This window comes from Urocitellus parryii, chromosome 7, assembly GCF_045843805.1.
Source record: "Urocitellus parryii isolate mUroPar1 chromosome 7, mUroPar1.hap1, whole genome shotgun sequence".
Taxonomy (NCBI): Eukaryota; Metazoa; Chordata; class Mammalia; order Rodentia; family Sciuridae; genus Urocitellus; species Urocitellus parryii.
The window spans coordinates 180,310,940-180,329,504 of record NC_135537.1 but is presented as its reverse complement, the minus strand read 5'-3'; the positions used below and the strand labels follow the sequence as shown (position 1 = coordinate 180,329,504).

Genomic DNA, 18,565 nt, shown 5'->3' with positions numbered 1-18,565 from the left:
TCAGAAAGCAGCAGGGGCACAGCAGCCCTCAGATGCTGGTTCACCAGCCCTGGGCCTGCTTGGCACCCCTGCTGCCTCCCCTTGGAGGAGCGCACCCACGGCTGCCCAGGCTTCACATGCTTGCTTCCCCCTGAAACCACCAGTGTCAGGGCCTTCCTGACTGTCAATGAGAATGGCTCTTCTTACTCACCTTGTGGCCTCAGTTCCCATTACTGCCGTCTTGTAAAAGTAAACCACTTTTGTATTCCTGGAAGCTTCTGGCCCAGTGACCGGCATTTGTTTGGGTCACTTTAACTTTGCATTACTGTACAAGTCTTTCAGAAGCTGGTGCTCACTGCTTCCACTAGCCCAAGCTTCTCTGCTCTGACATCTCAACCCCACCTGATCACACCATCTACCACTATTTTTCACAGATTTTGTACCTGAAAAATCTGCCTACTCACTAAAGTCTGTAACCCCCAAATCAATAATTATGGCATCTTTGTGGTCACTTGTGGGAATGTGCAGATTGGCAGGAAACATGAATCACCCAACAATCAATCTCATGTCAAACCCAGGTCATACACTGTACAATGAGTCTGTCCTTCCTTCCTGAGGTCCACTCGGTGCCCCATTTTGTGTATTTTCTGTATTTTGCTGGTGGTTCTGGTGAGTGCTGCTGACACCCTCACTTACTCATGGCCTGGTCCAGGTTCATGCTGTTGCTCTTCAGGGCCTCCTCGGCTGGCTCTCTCTGCAGAGGAAGCAGAGTGCTTGTCAGCAGCATATAGCAGCAGAGGGAGGGCTAGGAGCAGCGTGGTCACCACCATTGTGGAGAGTGCTGTGATGGCTAGGGTTTGGACCTGGAAATGCTTTTCTCCACTGCTGAGACTACAGACATCTTTTAAACAGAAAGCACCCATAATTAAAAATGACTGTGGATCTTGAAGAACTTATATTTAACATCTTAGGAACATAATGCAGGGTTCTAGGACAGCCTTCTAAGTTCTCCATCAAGTGCCTTCTCTATAGTAATGATTCAGCAGGGATGCCACCCGGCCAATACAGCAGGGCCAGACATTGGTGCAGGAAGACCCTGTCCCACCTGCCTCTCTAGAACCGGCAACTGTTAAAAGTCACTTGCAGTCAGCCAAGGGGTTCTTTTCCATGCCATGAGCTCTAGGCTCTGCCATCCAAACTTCCTCCAAGAAACAGGAAACAAACAAACAAACAAGCAAGCAAAAAAAAACAAAAAAACAAAAACAAAAAAAACCCAAGTAGGTTTATCTTGGTTGTTATCCCTCTGATTGGAGCTGACTGATCCAGTGGACAACCGAAGCTCCAGGGTGCTGTGATGACTTCAGCAGCTGGGCCACAGGGGCAGTGCCCTGCACAATGCAGGTACGCCTGGCCTGGGGCACCATCCTACAGGTAACCTAGTGAAGACACTCATCTGAATAAGGATTTGGAAAGAAGACATTCAAAGGGACTACACAGCGACCATGGGTGATAGCCCTGGCTCTCTGAATCCCTGTCATTCCCCTTAGGAAATAAACAAACTGGTAAGTTTTCACTTACCAGTGGGAACACACTGAGATCTGAATTCTCCCTATACATCATCAGAAACTCAGGAATTAAACAGGCGTGGTTAGAATGACTTTTTTGAAAATATGATGCTTTAGTATTTATTTATACCAAGCTTTCTCTTGTAATCTTCTTCAATCTATTACACTGACTAATATAATTCACTTTTAACTATAAATTATAATAAAAAAATTATATAAACCATGGAAGCTACAAATCATGTAGTTTCTACTCTATGAAAAAGCTCTCGTCTTTTTTTTATTTTTAAAAATATTTTTTTTTAATTTTAGGTGGACAAAATATCTTTATTTTTAAAATTTTTATGTGGTGCTGAGGATCGAACCCAGTGCCTGGCGCATGCCAGGCGAGTGCACTACCACTTGAGCCACATCCTCAGCCCCTCTTGATGGAAACTGAGTGGGGTCTTTTGCTGCAGTTCAAACCTAGCCTAAACTGCCCACCAAAGGGGGTTTACGAGCTAATGACATCAGTAACCTCATCCTCACAGCCTTCCTTGAGTAAGAAACAATTACAGCTGTTCACTTGGGCAAATATGGGGGAGTAGTACCGGGAGACCACTCACTGGGAAGCCCATGTCTGTGAGTTGTTTGATCAGCCGACTCATGATCCAGGCCTCATCCTGCTTGCCAGATGTCTTCATGCCCTGGAATGAAGTGCAGGCAAGGTGAAGGGCCAAGAGTTGCATTTCTCCTAGAAACAGGAGGCAGCTGAATCTCTTGATAATTTAGAAGTCACAGGATCTTTTTTTTTTTTTTTAAATATACTTATTTGTAGATGGACACAATGCCTTTTAAATTTTTTTCTTTGTGTGTGTGTGTGTGTGTGTGTGTGTGTGTGTGTGTGCTGGGGACTCAACCCAGGGCCTTGTGCATGCAAGGCAAGCTCTCTACCAAGTGAGTTATATATCCCCAGCCCTGGACACAATACCTTTATTTTATTTACTTATTCTTTGTGTGGTGCAGATGATTGAACCCAGTGCCTCACACTTGCTAGGCAAGTGCTCTACTTCTGAGCTACAGCCCCAGCCCCGGAGGACCTTTTTGTTAGTGTTAAATTGTGTTGTACTCCATGAGGTCCCTGACAGTACTTGTGACAAATACTACAGAGAACTGCAGGGTGCAGCACCAGGTTGGTTAATATGTGTAACTTATGGACTTACAAAAACCAGGGTGATTATTTCCCCTTCCTAGGGAATCAATTTGGCTTGTCACAAGAGCATACCACTTTCTTTCTTTTTATTTTTTTTTTTTTTATAGCTGACAGAATGCCTTTATTTATTTGTTAATTTTTATGTGGTACTGAGGATTGAACCCAGTGCCTCACGCATGCTAGGCACAAGCTTTGCCACTTTGCTACAGCCCAGCTCTTAAAGAGTACTACTTTCATTATTAAATAATCACAAGGAATGTTCCAAATTGCATGGTTTTGTCCTTTTACAAACTTTACTCTTAATGGAAAATACAGGGGGTTTGTTGCAATGAATGAAAGGGCAAGAAGAAGAAAACAAACCTTTTAATTTTATTAACTATTCATCATTTGTAACCCTCAGGTGAGAGGAAAGGAGGAAGAAGGAAAATGTCAGAGAGAGAATAAGAAAAGGGGGACAGGTCACCTACAGGAAGACAGAACCCAGCAGGAAGGCCCAGAGCCTGGAGAGTAACTTCCCTCTGAGTCTGCACTGACAAAGGCTCTACTGATAAATCAAGACAATAAACAAAACAAAACAAAAATCCTGCCTGTAGTCCCGCTACTTGGCAGGAGGATGATTTGGGCCCAGCATTTCAGAAGCAACTGGGTGACACAGTGAGACTCATTCTCAAAAAATGAACAAACAAAAAATGCCCCCTCTAAGAATACACCTCACTGTGTGTTCTGGAACAGGAGCCTGCTGTAACTGTGGTAGAGCATGTGGAGCAGGCTTATGCTTTCCAGCAAGCAGTTCATCTGGGGCTGTTTCCGCCATTACCACGTTGCTGAAGCCACTTCAAACCAGAATATGTTTTATTTTTATTTTTTTGGTACCAGGGATTGAACCCAGGGGGTGCTTAACCACTGAGCCGCGTCCCCATCCCTTTCTGTTTTATCTAGAGTCATGCTGGGTTGCTTAGGGCCTCACAAAGTTGCTGAGGCTGGATTTGAACTTGCAGTCCTCTTGCCTCAGCATCCCAAGCTGCTGGGATTACAGGCATGCACCAAAAGGCCCAACAAGACTATATTTTAATTAACCAATTTGGTTATTTCTAGTCCCATTGTAACTGATTATCTGGCAGCCCAACCATAAAGAGACTTCTTTTTGATGTCTGCAATCACTTACTTCTACTGCTGGTAAACGGGGCCTGGTTTTAGTTGCTGGGTTCTGCTTATTGCTATGTTTTTCTAAAATGTTCTTCTAAAGTAAATTTTCTTTACAGTAATACATTCACATGATTTACAAGGAATTAGAACATTCTACAGAACCCAGTATGTGTACACACATGTGACTCTCCCTTACAAAACTTTAAGTGTACTATTCATCTTTTTCAGTACCTTACCTTTTTTACTGAACAATGTATTTTGCCGAACTCTTCATATCAACATACCTGAACCATAACCTATTTATAGATTTTTCTTTAAAAATGTGCAGTTTCACACCAGACCTGGTGGTGCATGCCTGCAATCCCCCCAGTTCTGGAGGCTGAGGCAGGAGGATCTTAAGTTCAAGTCCAGCCTCAGCAACTTAGTAAGACCCTGGCTCAAAATAAAAAATAAAAAAAGGTCTGAGGATGTTGGCTCAGTGGTAAGCACCCATGGGTTCTACTCCTGGTTAAAAAAAAAAAAAAAAAAAAAAAAAAAAAGTTTAGTTTCCCATACTATTAATGGGACATAATTCAACTGGTTACTGTATGTCTTTTCATTTTCTTACTACAAAAAAGTTGCAATAGAAGAACACATGTCATACTCATACGGCTGTACCATAACAAGTGGAAGTGCTGTGTCAAGTGCTAATGTCCATCATTTTGACAGATAACATCATGCTGCCTTCTTTTTGGGTTATATTGATTTATATTTTTGCCAGCAAACTAGAGTACTGATATTTTCACAGCTTTGAGAATAGGATGCTGACAGTGTGGCACTGAGGATGATGTCAGAAAACGAAACCAATGATAGTGGAACAGAATCTGCATGGATTCAACTTTGTAAATCTATACTTTGCAACCCTGTAGTAAATTTTCTTAAATTTAAAATTTTGACTATAATCAATAACAACTCATGTGTTAATTTTCTTTTTCAGACTGGAAAAATGTTCATTAAACTCATGAAGAAATGAAGTGTGATGATTTGGGCTGTTCAAGTTTTTTTTTTTTTTGGTAGCAGGGATTGAACTCAGGGGTACTTAACCACTGAACCATATCCCCAGCCCTTTTTTTTGATATATAGACAGGGTCTCACTAAAATGCTCAGGGCCTTGCTAAGTTGCTGCGGCTGGCTTGAATTCATGATCCTCCTGCCTCAACCTCCCAAACCCCTGGGACTGTAGGCTTGGGGCCATGGTGCCTGGTAGGGCTGTCAACCCTAATGTATATTCATCAGTAGTCAAAACACCCTAATATTGCACCAAAGACAGTTTAATAATAAATATTTTTAAAATAATATCAGTACTTCTTTTTAAATTTTATTTATTTATTTTTTTTAAATATTTTTTATGTGTATGTTTTAGTTGTAGATGGACACACAGTATCTTTATTTATTTTTATGTGGTGCTGAGGATTGAACTCAGTGCCTCACGCATACAAGGCAAGTGCTTTTCCACTGAGCTACAGCCTCAGCCCAGTACTTCTTTTTTTAAACTAAAGTTTTATATGATGCTCACATATTCTTTTGCCAAAAAAAAAAAGGCATAAAACCTGAGATTATTATGCTGTGAAATTGAAGATCCTCTCTGTTGTTTTTTATTGGTCTCCGGTTGTTTTATTTATTTTTAAAAATGTTTTGTTTTAGTTGTTGATACAGTTTCTTTCTTTCTTTATTTATACATGGTGCTGAGAATCGAACCCAGTGCCTCATACATGCCGGGCAAGTGTGCTATTGCTGAGCCACAACTCCAGTCCTGGTTTCCGGTTGATTTAAAAATCATTTTCTAGGACTTTGTTAAGTATCAAAGAGATCAGTTCTGTGATGTGAGTTACAATTTTTTCCCCTGCCTGTTATTTGCACTTTGTCTCTGATTAGCTTATTTTCTGTTATGCATGGTTTTTGTGTTTATTATTGAAATCTAAAGTTCTTTTATGGCTTGAAGATTTTAGTCATAGTTAGAAATGTCCCTCCAACTGCAATATTGTTTTTATAACAATCATGATTTTATATTTTTATATTTAAATTTGTGATGTAATTGGAATTTATCTTGGTGTGAGTTGGGGGTTCAGTATCTTCCAGATGGCTTCTCATTTATTTCAATATTAGTTAATGGTACACTTCAGCTATCCAACTTTTTAGTTTGGGAACCCCATTATACACTAAGTCTTAAAGATTAAACATCCCAAAGAACTTTTGTTTATAGACGTTGTGTTTATCAACATTTACTGTATTTGAAACTTTGAAGCTGAGAAATTTAAAAAGTATTTATTAGTTTTATTAAAAACAGCAATAATAATAACAGAAGCATTACATATTAACATAATTTTTTTGGGGGGGGATACTGGAGGTTGAACTCAGAGGTGCTATACCACTGAGCTACATCCCCAACCTTAAAATTTTTTTTTTTAAATTTTGAGACAGTGTTCATTAAATTGCTCAGGCTGGCTTCAGACTTGCATCTTCCTGCCTCTGCCTGCTGAGTTGCTGAGATTATGGCCATGCACATGGTGCCTAGCTATGAGTAACATTATTTTTAAAAAATTTAATTACATTCCTAAAACACATTTCCAGTGAACTGCACTGTGTTGCCCCTCTGTGACTCTGAGAGGTCTGGCTTAAGGAACAACTGGGCTCTTACATTTCTGTATGTGCTCTTCCTGACAGTTCCACTTGTGTCCCCTACAGGCCCATGTGTTGAAGGCTGCTCCCCAGAGTGGCATTACTGGGAGGTAGGGCCTAGAGGGAGGTTTTTGGGTTTGGGGCTGGGCTGTGCCTTCCTCCCTGACCCCTTCCTCCTCCTCTGACTTTCCGGCCAGGAGGTGTGCAGCTTGGTTCCACCATAGCTTTCACTATGATGTGCTGCCTCACCACAGGCCCAAGGCAATAAGGCCCACTGATCACAACCTCCAAAACTGCTAGTTCTCTCCTGTAGAAGCACTGTACCTACCTTTTGAAGTCCCTTTTTGGGGGCATTGCCCCAGGAGCTGCAGGAGGAAGTGCTTTCTTGGGAAGCAGCATTGTTCCACAGGTCCCCTTCCTCGTCCTCCCACTGGCTGGGGCCCAGGTTCACTTCATCCCCACCACTGCCCCAGCCTTCTTGCATAGATTTGGAAGCTGGAAGGAGAGCAAACAGGAAATATCAAATTCCCTCCCTAAGGCACGTGGAGTTTTGCTCTAATGAAATCCGGGGAGGCGGGGAAAAGTGGGTACAGTATGATCCACCTTCTCACACTTCCTTTCCCTGGTACCTAAGAAGGGCCTTTCTCCTCCCATCATGGATGACGCAGATACACTTGTGTTTCCTCCCCTGCACTCCAGGTATCTGCAGTCCATGCTGTTCCAAACTTCCTTAACCAACTACACTACCACTGTGAAGCAGTGTGAAAGGAACCTGCAGCCCTAAGGAGTGGGTGGCAATGTCTGTACTCTGTGAAAAGGCTGCTCTGAATGAGGCCTCCTGAAAGTGTCTTTGCCCCCACATGGCTCTGCTGTCACTTGATCTAAGCCAGTGGGCAATATGCCACGCGGCCAGTGCTTCTCAATCCTCACCACAGTGGCAGTCGGTGGGGATCACATGGGAGGCTGCTGGCCTAGGGTGTCTATCTGTATTTCTGACAAGCTCCCCAGGAGATGCCCACAGCTCCAGCACAGAAGCCTAGCGCTGGGGAAGAAGCTCAATATTTCAGGATGCTACTTTTTCCTCTTTTTAAAAATAGAAAGTGATTTTTGGTGTCAAAGCATCCCCATTTTCTAGTTCTTGGAAGAACTAAAAAAAGGCCAAACTAGGGTGACTGTGGATACCCAAAGTCTTTAAGATGATGAAAATTTGACATCTACGAGGTAGATAGGCACATAACTTGATCTCATGGACAAGTTCTAAAAACAAAATACACTGCTTCAAAATGGCATGTGAATTTAAATACCCAGAAGTTCCCTTATCCTTTAGCTTTGTAACCAAAAGCAACAGAAATGGACTAAATACTTCTAGCACAACTGGTGGATATCTGGAACATACCATCCACTGTCAACAAAACACAAAATCAAATGGAGTTATATTTTAGGATCTAGGACATCTAACAACATACAAAGAAAATAAGATGCTTTCTGAAGCCATGTAAACAAGTTCCCCCCAGGGGTGCTGTACTACTGAGCTATGTTTCCCGCCCTTTTTCATTTTGAGACACAATTCAAGTTGAGGCTGGCCTCAAACTTGAGATCTTCTTGCTTTAGCCTCCCAAGCACCATTGTGCTGGCCTGAACAATTAATTTTCACATCAGACTTAAATCAGCCATCTTATACTTAGGAAACCCCGGGCCTCACCCATGCCGGGCAAGCGCTCTACCTCTGAGCCATACCCCCGTCCCATCTTTTTTCAAGTTGTTTTAAGTATGAACAGGAAGACCCAAAGTGAAATTTTGTTTATAAGATGAAAATAAGGCAAGAAGTTTCAGACCACTATGAATATGTGTTTTTAAGATTCATCTCAAGAAAAAAAAAAAAAAACCATCTGCTCTATTTGTCTTCATTGATGAATAAGTTTAATCAGCAGGCACAAACACTGCAAAGGAAGAGTGAGAACTGCAGTTGGAGCCCTCACTGAAATGCTGGGGAACAGAAGTATTTCAGATCATTTTTGGATTTGAATTATTTACATGTACATAAGTGAGACATGGGGACAGGACTCATGTCTAAACTCAAAATTCGTTTGTTTCATATATACCTTATTCATACAACCTGCAGGTGACTCTAGTAGCTCAGTGTTCCCATCCACCTGTGCATGTGGCCTGCAGGTGACTCTGTGTTATTTATTTTCTATACACCTGTGGAACCTAGCATATGAGGTCAGGGTGGAACTTTTTTTTACCATGTGGCCACATTGAGGCTCAAGGATTTTCAGGTTTTAGAACACTCTGAATTTTCAGATTGAGGGTGCTCAACATGCAGTATATGTTTAGTATGTTTGATTGCTTTAATTTTTTTGTATTTATTTTTAAAAATTGTTTATAGCTGTAGATGGACAGAATGCTTTTGTTTTATTTTTTTTATGTGGTGCTGAGGATTGAACCCATGCTAGGCAAGTGCTCTGACATTGAGCCATAACCGAAGCCCCTATATTTATTTTTAAAAGGAGGAGAGGATGGGACTTCTGTTAACAATTCATTTATGTTCATGTGTTAGATGTGGTAAATATTTCTTTATAGTCTTGGTTAAAGTTAGTCCTAAAGTATAAATAGATTGAGGTATACTGTCTCCTAATACTTTAATTTTTAAAATTCAGTTTGGTCTGGGGCTAAGTGGTAGTGTGTGTGTGCAGCATGTGCAAGGCCTGAGGTTCAATTCCAAGCACCAAAAAATAAATGAACAAGTGTGACAGCTTAAAAAAGGAAAGTGTTTTCAAATCCAATGAAAAGCATCTGTCTACATAGAACGCTTTGAACCATTTCTACATCCCTAGATCAGGGCATGCAGAGTGCTTGGCTCACCTGGCTTGCACAGGGCTGGGGTGGCAGTGGGAGCACTGGCTCTTCCGAATGTCCCCGTTGACTCAGCAGGGTGATCTCCCCACCCGCTGCCACTGCTGGGTGGCTTCCCCCATGCGGCTGTGCCGTTGTCCACCAGGGTGGAAGGGGGGGATGGCTCCCCCCATGAGTTTTCAGCCTTTGTGTGAGCACTGGGCATTTCTCCCCAGCCTGAGGAAACTGAAAAGGGTGGCAGAGAGGACATAATAGGAGTGAAACAGAAAGAAAAAGTAAAACTGCCATCCAATTTCCAAAATCAACTCAATGCTCATGATTCTCCACCTGCCACAGTGCAGGTCACACTGCTGACAGCTCCTACCAGTTGTAATTTTCACAGAGTAGGTTATCTCAGCAAGAGAGATGATCAGATTCCAAATAGTAATTGAAGACTAGAAAACAACACCAGACTTTGCATGCAAGAGAAAGCTTAGGGTATAAAATAAAAACAGTTAAAGCAAATTTTAAATGATTTGGTCTCAATGGGAGTATTACTATCTCAATGATAAAATTTATTACTTTTCTTACTAAAGGCAAAAGGAATCAGTTCCCTTGATATTCATTATTCTGATAACATGCAATAATACTGATAACAAAAGGACATGCAATCTATAAATCATTTTAAATTACAAGCTCTAGGATGAGCAATAGATTATGCAAATTGTTACCAATAACATGGAAGCCATTCCTGATTACCGGCAACTGCTAACAGTAATGTTGCCTATAATTATACAGAAAATAATGCATATTGGGGAAAAGCTTTACAAATTGCAGGAACAGAATTAAATCAAGAAAATTAACGTAGCTGATAAAAATTATGGATGCTCTGGGAAACTAAAAAATGTGGGCATTGCTAAAGACCAATCAGCTATAAATATACTGATTCACTGTAACTAAATGGAAAATTCACCTAGAATTTGTCAATCTTATATTTCCAACTCTTTTAAAAGGCCAACATTACAAATAAGATTTTTTTCCCCCCTTTTTGTACCAGGGAATGAACCCAGGGGTGCTTAACCACAGAGCCACGACTCCATCCCTTTTTAATATTTTATTTAGAGACAGGGTCTCCCTGAGTTGCTTAGGGCCTCGCTAAATTGCTGAGGCTGGCTTTGAACTTGAGATCCTCTAGCCTCAGCCTCCTGAGCCACTGGGATTACAGGAATGCACCACCATCTGGCCAAATAACTTAAACAAGTAAAAACTAATAAATATTGGGCTGGAGTCGTGGCTCAGTGGTGAGGCACTGGGTTCGATCCTTAGCACCACATAAAAATAAATAAATAAATAAACAAACAAATAAAGGTATTATATCTACCTATAACTAAAAAAATAAAAAAAAAACCTTAATAAATATTGGGACTATAGTAATTATATTCCAACTGGTTTTTATGGAATGTTTTTAATTTCTGTTAAAAGCAGCAGCAAAGTCTACAGAGTATTTTTATGTAGAAGGTAAATGATTTATAAGCTTCATGTAGCCAAATGTTAGACATAAATATAAAAGCACTTGTGTACTCAAAAATCAAGAATACATTTTTTTTTTCTATCTTAATACATACACAATGCAAACCTACATGCACTTCAGGGTGAGCACAACATCACCATCCAAGGTTCTAGGAAGTGCTATGCAGGGAGATGTAACAGACAATTTTGGTGCAAACCAAGTATTTTCAGTAGACAAAAAACAATTATAAATAATAATTTATATTATTTAATATAAATATTAACATCAATATATTTATATTGTAATATTAAAATACACATAATCTCCATTGTTCAGTGTTTACTGCTAGAGTAAATTTGCTATCCTTTTTGTTAATAATGTACAGGGAGTATTTTAAACTTGGGTTGATGAGGCAGAACAAATTTTTACTTACATTTAAAATATAGTTGTTAAAATTTTAAAAATGATCCTCTTAGGCTGGGATGTGGCTCAGTGGTAGAGCATGAAAACATGTGCTTGGCACACAGTTCCTGGCTTACATCCCCAGCCCGAAAAACAGAAAAAAAAAAAATCCTTCAAATAACTACAATTTTTTGCAAAATATTTCTATACTGTGACCTCTGGGATCACTGCTTCTGATTTCAGCTTCTCTGATGGAACAAATAGTTGGGAGTCATAAAGTACCAAACACCACAAGGATATGTAGCTTTCATTTCGTATTTGAATATTTCCCCCACCTTTTTGCAGCACTAGGGATGGAACAGAGGGCCTCCTGCACATCAGGCAAGCATACTACTAGTGGCCCCAAACAGAGATTTTTGCCTTTCATCAGATTGGAGGGACCAGGAAGCTGGGGCAGACATGAACTCAGAAAAGGCACAGGGCAAGGGCTGCTCTTCCTCTCCTTCAGAATCCCACTGTGAACACGACAGTCCTGTCAGTGGCCTGCACTCTCTCTTCTAGGAAAGCAGAAATCAGTTCTAGCTTATTCCATGGACCCAACTTATGTAGTTTCCTGAGTGTGACAGGGAATCCTTCTTGAGAAGAGGTTTAGTTAAAAAGCGGCCAGTCATAATTAAGTGAAAGAAAAATAAAGGACTAAAAATTTAACTGACTAGCATTTACTGAACGCTTGTGATGTACCTGGCATTTTTAGGTACTGACTGAAGCATTAACAAAGCCTCTTCCTCTGTGAGCTTCATATAAATGTGCTGCAGCACTGGATGGCGACTGACTGAGGCACATTTCCTATCTGAAACCAAGATGGCATTGCTGCTCTCAGCTGGGAGCTCCTTATACACAAAGGCCATCAGGTGCAAAGCATCCTCCCTTTCCAAATGCTTTGTCCTGTAGGCATTTGATGTTTCTGTTTCATATCAATGGATGCTCTTTGAGAGCCCATTAGAGGGGACACTATTAGAGTGACAGGGGTCCTGCTGAAAAGCCAGTCCCTCTGGGGCACCATGTCGCACAGGCATTAGGAACAGAGACTGTCTAAGTCTTGATTTTCGCACACCAGTATAGGTTTCAAATTACCCTTTCTTGTTAGCACTTGGGAGGCCGCATTGTTTTCAACTGCCTTAGTCATCTATTTTGAATTGAAGGTACACACAGCTAGAGCGTTTGTGTAAGTGGTTCATGCGCTGCATACATTGATACGCATCCCTCCTACCTCTGTAGCAGGACTACCCACTTACCAAGCCCCCCAAAGCACAGGAAACCAAAAAACAACCCAGTGCAATCCCCTCACCCCAAACAACCCACATCCACAAAAAGCATAGATCATGCAAATCACTGCATGTTGCTTAAAATGGAATTACTTCTGCCTGCTAAGGTCACTAGAAACGGTTCCTGGATTTGTGGTGTGAAAATAGTTGAGCTGTAAGAATACACTGCTGATTGGTTTAGGTGACACTAGTTTTTGGTACCATTTTTACATCAAAGAACAATAACCAAACTTTCTAGGACAGGAGCTCTTAAGCAAGGGAGTTGTTCTCTAGCATCTGTTACTGGTGAGACACCTAACTAGGGAGAAGCTCCCCTAAATTCAATTTCCCCAGGTTTTAGTTTATCAAATTGAAGTCATGCCTCTATTTTTTTTGGTACCAGGGATTGAACTCAGGGGCACTTGACCACTGAGCCACATCCTCACTCCTATTTTGTATTTTATCTAGTGACAGGGTCTCACTGAATTGCTTAGTGCCTTGCCATTGCTGAGGCTGGCTTTGAATTGACGATCCTCCTGCCTCAGCCTACCCAGCCACTGGGATTATAGGTGTGTGCCACCACGCTTGGCCTAATATTTTGTAATATAATTTTAAAACATCTGTGTTACGCTGGGTATTGTGGCACATACCTGTAATCCCAGCAATGTGGGAGGCTGAGGAAGGAGGATTACAAATTTGAGGCCAGTCTTGCAGCAACTTATCGAGACCCTCTCTCAAAATAAGACCAACATTCACAATACTTTCCCTCTGGTTTTCTGACTGACATATGGAACTAATACTTTATTCCTATCCAGTATTGAAGACAGGTAAAATTCCATGACCCCACTGAGCTGCTGGCTTAGCTTGGGTGGCGTTTACACTGGATTCCACATTTGACCTTGGGGAGACTATAGTGTTTTCTCTTCTCCACACCAATCCCTTTCAAATTATCTGTGCATTTTTGGGGAAGCCTGATAGAGTTCAGGGATGAAAGAAATCATCTGAGGGTTCTCCTTGTATCCCCATTAGATTCAGAGTTACCTGTGAGGTAACTGTGCTAAGCAGTTATAGCACAGTTACTGTTCTGTATGTCTGAAAGTTGATTTTTAAGTGTCCCAGAATATTTATTTCTAAATGTACTGGGTAATCACACTGCTAAGTAGTTTTGGGATCTTTTTTTAATTCCCTCAGAAACATAAGTAAAATGCTGTGTTTGCATTTTCTTGCTCTTGTCACTTCCCCACCAGTGACTGAAATGGCCTGCTGCTATGATGCGTAACAACTTCAGGTCCTGTTTTGCTCAGGTCAGACTAAGCCATTGGGGTGATGTCACCAGGAGGAGTGCCTCATGGGCCAGGGGATACAACTTGGTGTTCTGCATCAGTGGGCCTCTCGAGCCTTCCTTAGGTGGCTTATAGGCTCCAATAAAAAGACAGGCACAGGAAAATTTCTGTAGATTGTTACTATTGTTCTACCTCCAGAATAGGGTTGAGCCAGGTCTCAGCAATCCAGTTATCCAAGGTATACTGCATTTCTTAACATGATATCAGTTTTTCTCAGGTTCGAAGATAGCTAATTAATATCAACACAAGCATAGGAAAAACATGATTGACATATCATTTGCTCCTATAAAACTGGATATGCAAAATGTTAATGAGAAACCATATTTTGTAAGATAATGATCGACATTTAGAAAGAAACTTAAACCCAGAAATATAAAAGGCAATTACAGGCAGCTGGGGTGTAGTTCAGTGCTAGAGCATTTGCCTCCCATGTGTGAGGCACTGGGTTTGATCCTTAGCACCACATAAAAGTAAATAAACAAAATGAAGACATCGCGTCCATGTATAACTAAGAAATATTTTAAAAAAGGCAATTACATGAAATTAGCACAGGACAACAGCAAAATTGCAGAATACTTATGAAACACCAAATTTATAAACAGCAGAAACTTCATTAGGCAGACAAGTGGGAGGCTTTGTTAGGAAGGGGGATCCCAGTGGAGCTATGGATAGGTACAGCTCCAGTCTGTGGCTAACGGGCACCTGGTGGGCACATGTGCACGGTGTCGTCACTGGGCAGGAACTGGTGTGAAACTGTGCCTGTTACTTGAACAGGCTCAAAGAACAGGTAGGCAGAAAAATATTGCAGAGTGACAGGCTTTGAGCACTTGAAATCCCCCAGAGTGGTAAATGTGGCTCTCACTGAAAAAGATGGATTGGCTCAGGTCTGAGGCTTGAATACCCCAGGTGATGTGGAGCAATGATACATTAGTGCTGCCACTTTGCACTTGTGGTAGAAAAGAGATTAATCTTATAGAAGTAAGAAAAATTTCTAAGTAACTCTCTTCTGTGTGTTTGTGTAATACACCGAACTTGACCGTTTTTGTACAAGGTCTTACCAAAAAAAAAAAAAAAAAAAAAAAAAAAAATCTGTTAATTCTTTGTCTCTGTTATATGGTAAAATTTTAAATTCACAGTTGCTTATACAATACTGCTTCATGCACAGGGCTCAGGAGCGGGCAGGAGAGAAGGAACACAGACACAGCTACTGTGCTGGGATAAAGTGAGTCATGGGAGTTTTCTCCTTACATTGTGAAACTACTGTAAGTATTTTTCATATAAAAGAATGAACTTGGTCCTTCTAACTAAAAAAGAATACCTTTATCAGGGTAAAGTTCACGTTCCTTGTCTATTAAAAACCAGTTAAAAGTGTTTTCTAAAATGATACATGGAAGGGAACAATTGCCATCATGCGCCATGTGGTTCCCAGCTCTGCAGGGTGTCATGGTGTGATGTTTCAGAGCAGTCTGCAGGCCGATATGCAGATTACACATGGGACTTTACCACCAGGCACACAGGTGTTGCTGTAAGCTGTGAGCCCCTAGGTCTTGGCTGTAAAAGGAGATGGTACATGAAGACGTTCCTGGCACAAGGTCACAAGGTACCAGGCCACCTGAGCGCGCAGCTGTGGGACAGGCCATGGTGGTGGCAAGGGATGGTGATAGCATTTTAAAAGGCTTATTTTTCTTAGCGGACTTTCAAGCTGTATTAAATTTGGTATTACTGGCTTCTCTCATTATACTATATCACGTCTTCATTTTCAGATTCTTTTTTTGGCAATATTTTTTTTCTTGATTTCTCTCACTTTCAAGTACTTCTTAAAATTTAAGTGCTTAAATATGACAGTTATACATTAGTAGAAAATAGTGATCACAAATTCAAATACCCCCCAAAAGCAGCCTGTTAATGTAAACTGTCCTGGTATAAGACGGACACAGCACAAGCTTGATGACCAAAGGCTACTGCTTGAAAGCCCTAGGTCTGGGACCCTCAGGGCCCGGCAGGGATAGGGGCAAAAGGAGCACACACACTAGTTGATTGCTACCAAGAATCCAACATGTCAGGATCTACAGGTTTTCAAAAGTAGCCAGAAGTCTGAAATTTTTTTTATATGAAAATTTTCATTAAAAATGCTCATTCAGCCAGGCATGGTGGTGCACACCTATAATCCCAGCAACTCAGGAGGCTGAAGCAGGAGGGTAACAATTTAAGGGCCAGCCTCTGCAACTTATGGAGGACCTAAGCAACTGACAGAGACCCTGTCTCAAAATAAAACATAAAAAAGCTGGGGATGTGACTCAGTTATAAAGTAGCCCTGGGTTCAATCCCCAGTGCCCCAAACAAATAAACACTGATACACAGAGAAAATGTGGTCAAAAGAACATGGTTGTGGGATCAGGTGGGGCCTGTGATTTGGATGGCTCATGTAGTGACACTGAACTGCAGGTGGATCCACACAGGATCCCTGATAAGGCAGGTAGCATTAGGGAGGTAAAGATGAATTACCAAGGAAGTGAGAGGAGCCTGAAGGACCACGTGCAGCAGGTGAACGGGGGAGGTTCTATAGAGAGGCATTTGAGTTGATGCAAAGAGGACAGTTCTCATTTCAGCCCAGCTGCTGAATGCTTACCATGAAACCCAAACGCTGCTAATGCCCTGCTGCCTTGTACAAACTCCTCCATGCACCCCACCCACCTGGGGCTCTCTCCAGCATCATCACTGCTCATGCATGGTCCCCCTGCTGCAAGTCCCACAAGCCAGGGTCTCGGCTGCTTCACTTCTTGCTGTGCTCCAAGGCAGCGCTGTGCCCTGTGGTCTCTGGGACCTGACATTGCCCAGCCCTTTGGGATCTGTTCTTGGCACAGGCCGATGCTGCTTCCTCTCCTTCACACTTCCACTTCTCCCTCTTCCTCTCCACTCTGGGCTGGCGCTGGTGTCCTTGAGCTGTGAGCCACTGAACACTGGCCTGCCCGTGTAGCTACCCTTTTCTCCTCTACCAGATGGTCAAGGAGCACCTCGCCTTTGGATGAAGGGCTCTCCTCCCTTCCCACATATCCTCATTCTCTCCTCGCCTTTTTTTTTTTAAATTCATCTCTAACTGTGTTCAAAACTCTACAATCCTATGTACTTTTCCTCTTGACCTAACCCCTGTGCTCATGGTCACTCTCCCATAGCTGCACCTTCAGCCAGCTCTGCACTAAGACCTAGTCTTTTATGTCCAATTCGGGCACTGGACATGTCTGATTTCTGTGCCTTCTGCTGTGCTCACATATACTCCAGCAGATGACACAATCATCTGTCCCTCGCCAAAGCCCTGAGTCCATCTTCCTTCTTGGCTTCCACATCCAAACACTCATTTTAAGCCCCCTCCACCCATCTTCACCACCACTGTCACCTTTTCTCCAGCATGGCTTCTTTTTACATTCATTTTACAGACAGAATGACTGATTCCACAAAAAGTAAGTCTTGTGGTTCAAGATCTGCTTACAACTGTTCCTTGTTTTCCCAGACCTCTGGAACAGGCTCAAATAGACATAGGCCAGACTGACCCACCCCTGACCCACTCCAGCTGCTGCTTTCTCAAAGCCTTCCCCCATCATGACCTCCAGCTACTTTGGGCCTTCTGGAACCACTAATGCCAAGAGTGAAAAACAACACTGCACTCTCACAGGCGGGATTCTGGACGACAGGTGCCATCTATAAGACGACTGATTAACCAGAGACTATCCTTAGTCTTCACGGCATGTTTGTAAAATTTAGGGACAACATAAAGCTAGAAGGAACATCTCTGGTGCTGTAGGCATACAGAATCAGGGGTCAAAATGCTCTCAAGACACTGGAAGCCCTGATCCTAACAGCTGGCCAGGGATGGAGCTCTTCACTTGGGGCTGAGCAACCATGCAGCAGAGCTGTTCTGAGGGAGAAAGGGAGGGGTGGCTTAATCACAGCCTTAGGAGGAAAGATGTGTTTTTAAATTCAATTTGATACATGTATGAAGATGTGAATTGGGTGTCAACATACCTTATATATAATCAGAGATATGATAAATTATGGTATAATGGTGTATTAAGAATTGTAATGCAAAAATAAATAAAATAAATAAAAATAAATAAATTCAATTTGAGGAAAACTGCATGTGATATGGTTCAAAAAGCTAACAGAAACTTAGAATGCATTTCTAGGAGTATGGTTTTGGGATGAAGAAGGTTATAATCTCTGCTAACTATGCACTGGTTAAAGTGTACTTAGAGCAACAACATCAGTTCTGGACACAAGGGACTCACGGAAACAGCTTCCCAGATGACCATGAGAGGGACTGAAAACTGTGAGTTTAAGGAAAGCTTTAAGGAGCAGAAACATCTCCTGGTTACAGGTCAGTGAAATGTGATAATCAGTCCATTGCTACAGATTTTGCAGTACAGAAGAGAAATTAACTCTGGTATTGTTTCAGGAGACAAAACTATAAGCATAGTTACTAAACCAAGAGAGAAGCTGACTCAGGAGCAGTCCAAGGAAGAGCACAACAGAGGCAAGAAACAAGTATACTGGGCATGGTGGGTGGAGCCTTGGCGGAGGTGCCTGATTCTTTACTAAGTTGGCAAAAGAGACTTCAGAATGCAACCAGGCCAGGAGCA

General features: G+C 41.8%; 1 protein-coding gene across 2 annotated transcripts in view; it reads right to left on the bottom strand.

Annotated features, from left to right (window-relative positions):
* The window catches only part of Tnrc6c (trinucleotide repeat containing adaptor 6C), a 123,766-nt gene that overhangs the window by 23,176 nt on the left and 82,025 nt on the right, over positions 1-18,565 (bottom strand). For both annotated transcript variants that reach the window (XM_026408449.2, XM_077800674.1), the window contains exons 6-9: positions 9,403-9,618; positions 6,866-7,032; positions 2,147-2,227; positions 676-733 (exon numbers count right to left, since the gene is read on the bottom strand). In XM_026408449.2, coding sequence (XP_026264234.2) covers positions 676-733; positions 2,147-2,227; positions 6,866-7,032; positions 9,403-9,618 — 522 coding nt within the window. The remainder of the gene's footprint in view (positions 1-675; positions 734-2,146; positions 2,228-6,865; positions 7,033-9,402; positions 9,619-18,565) is intronic.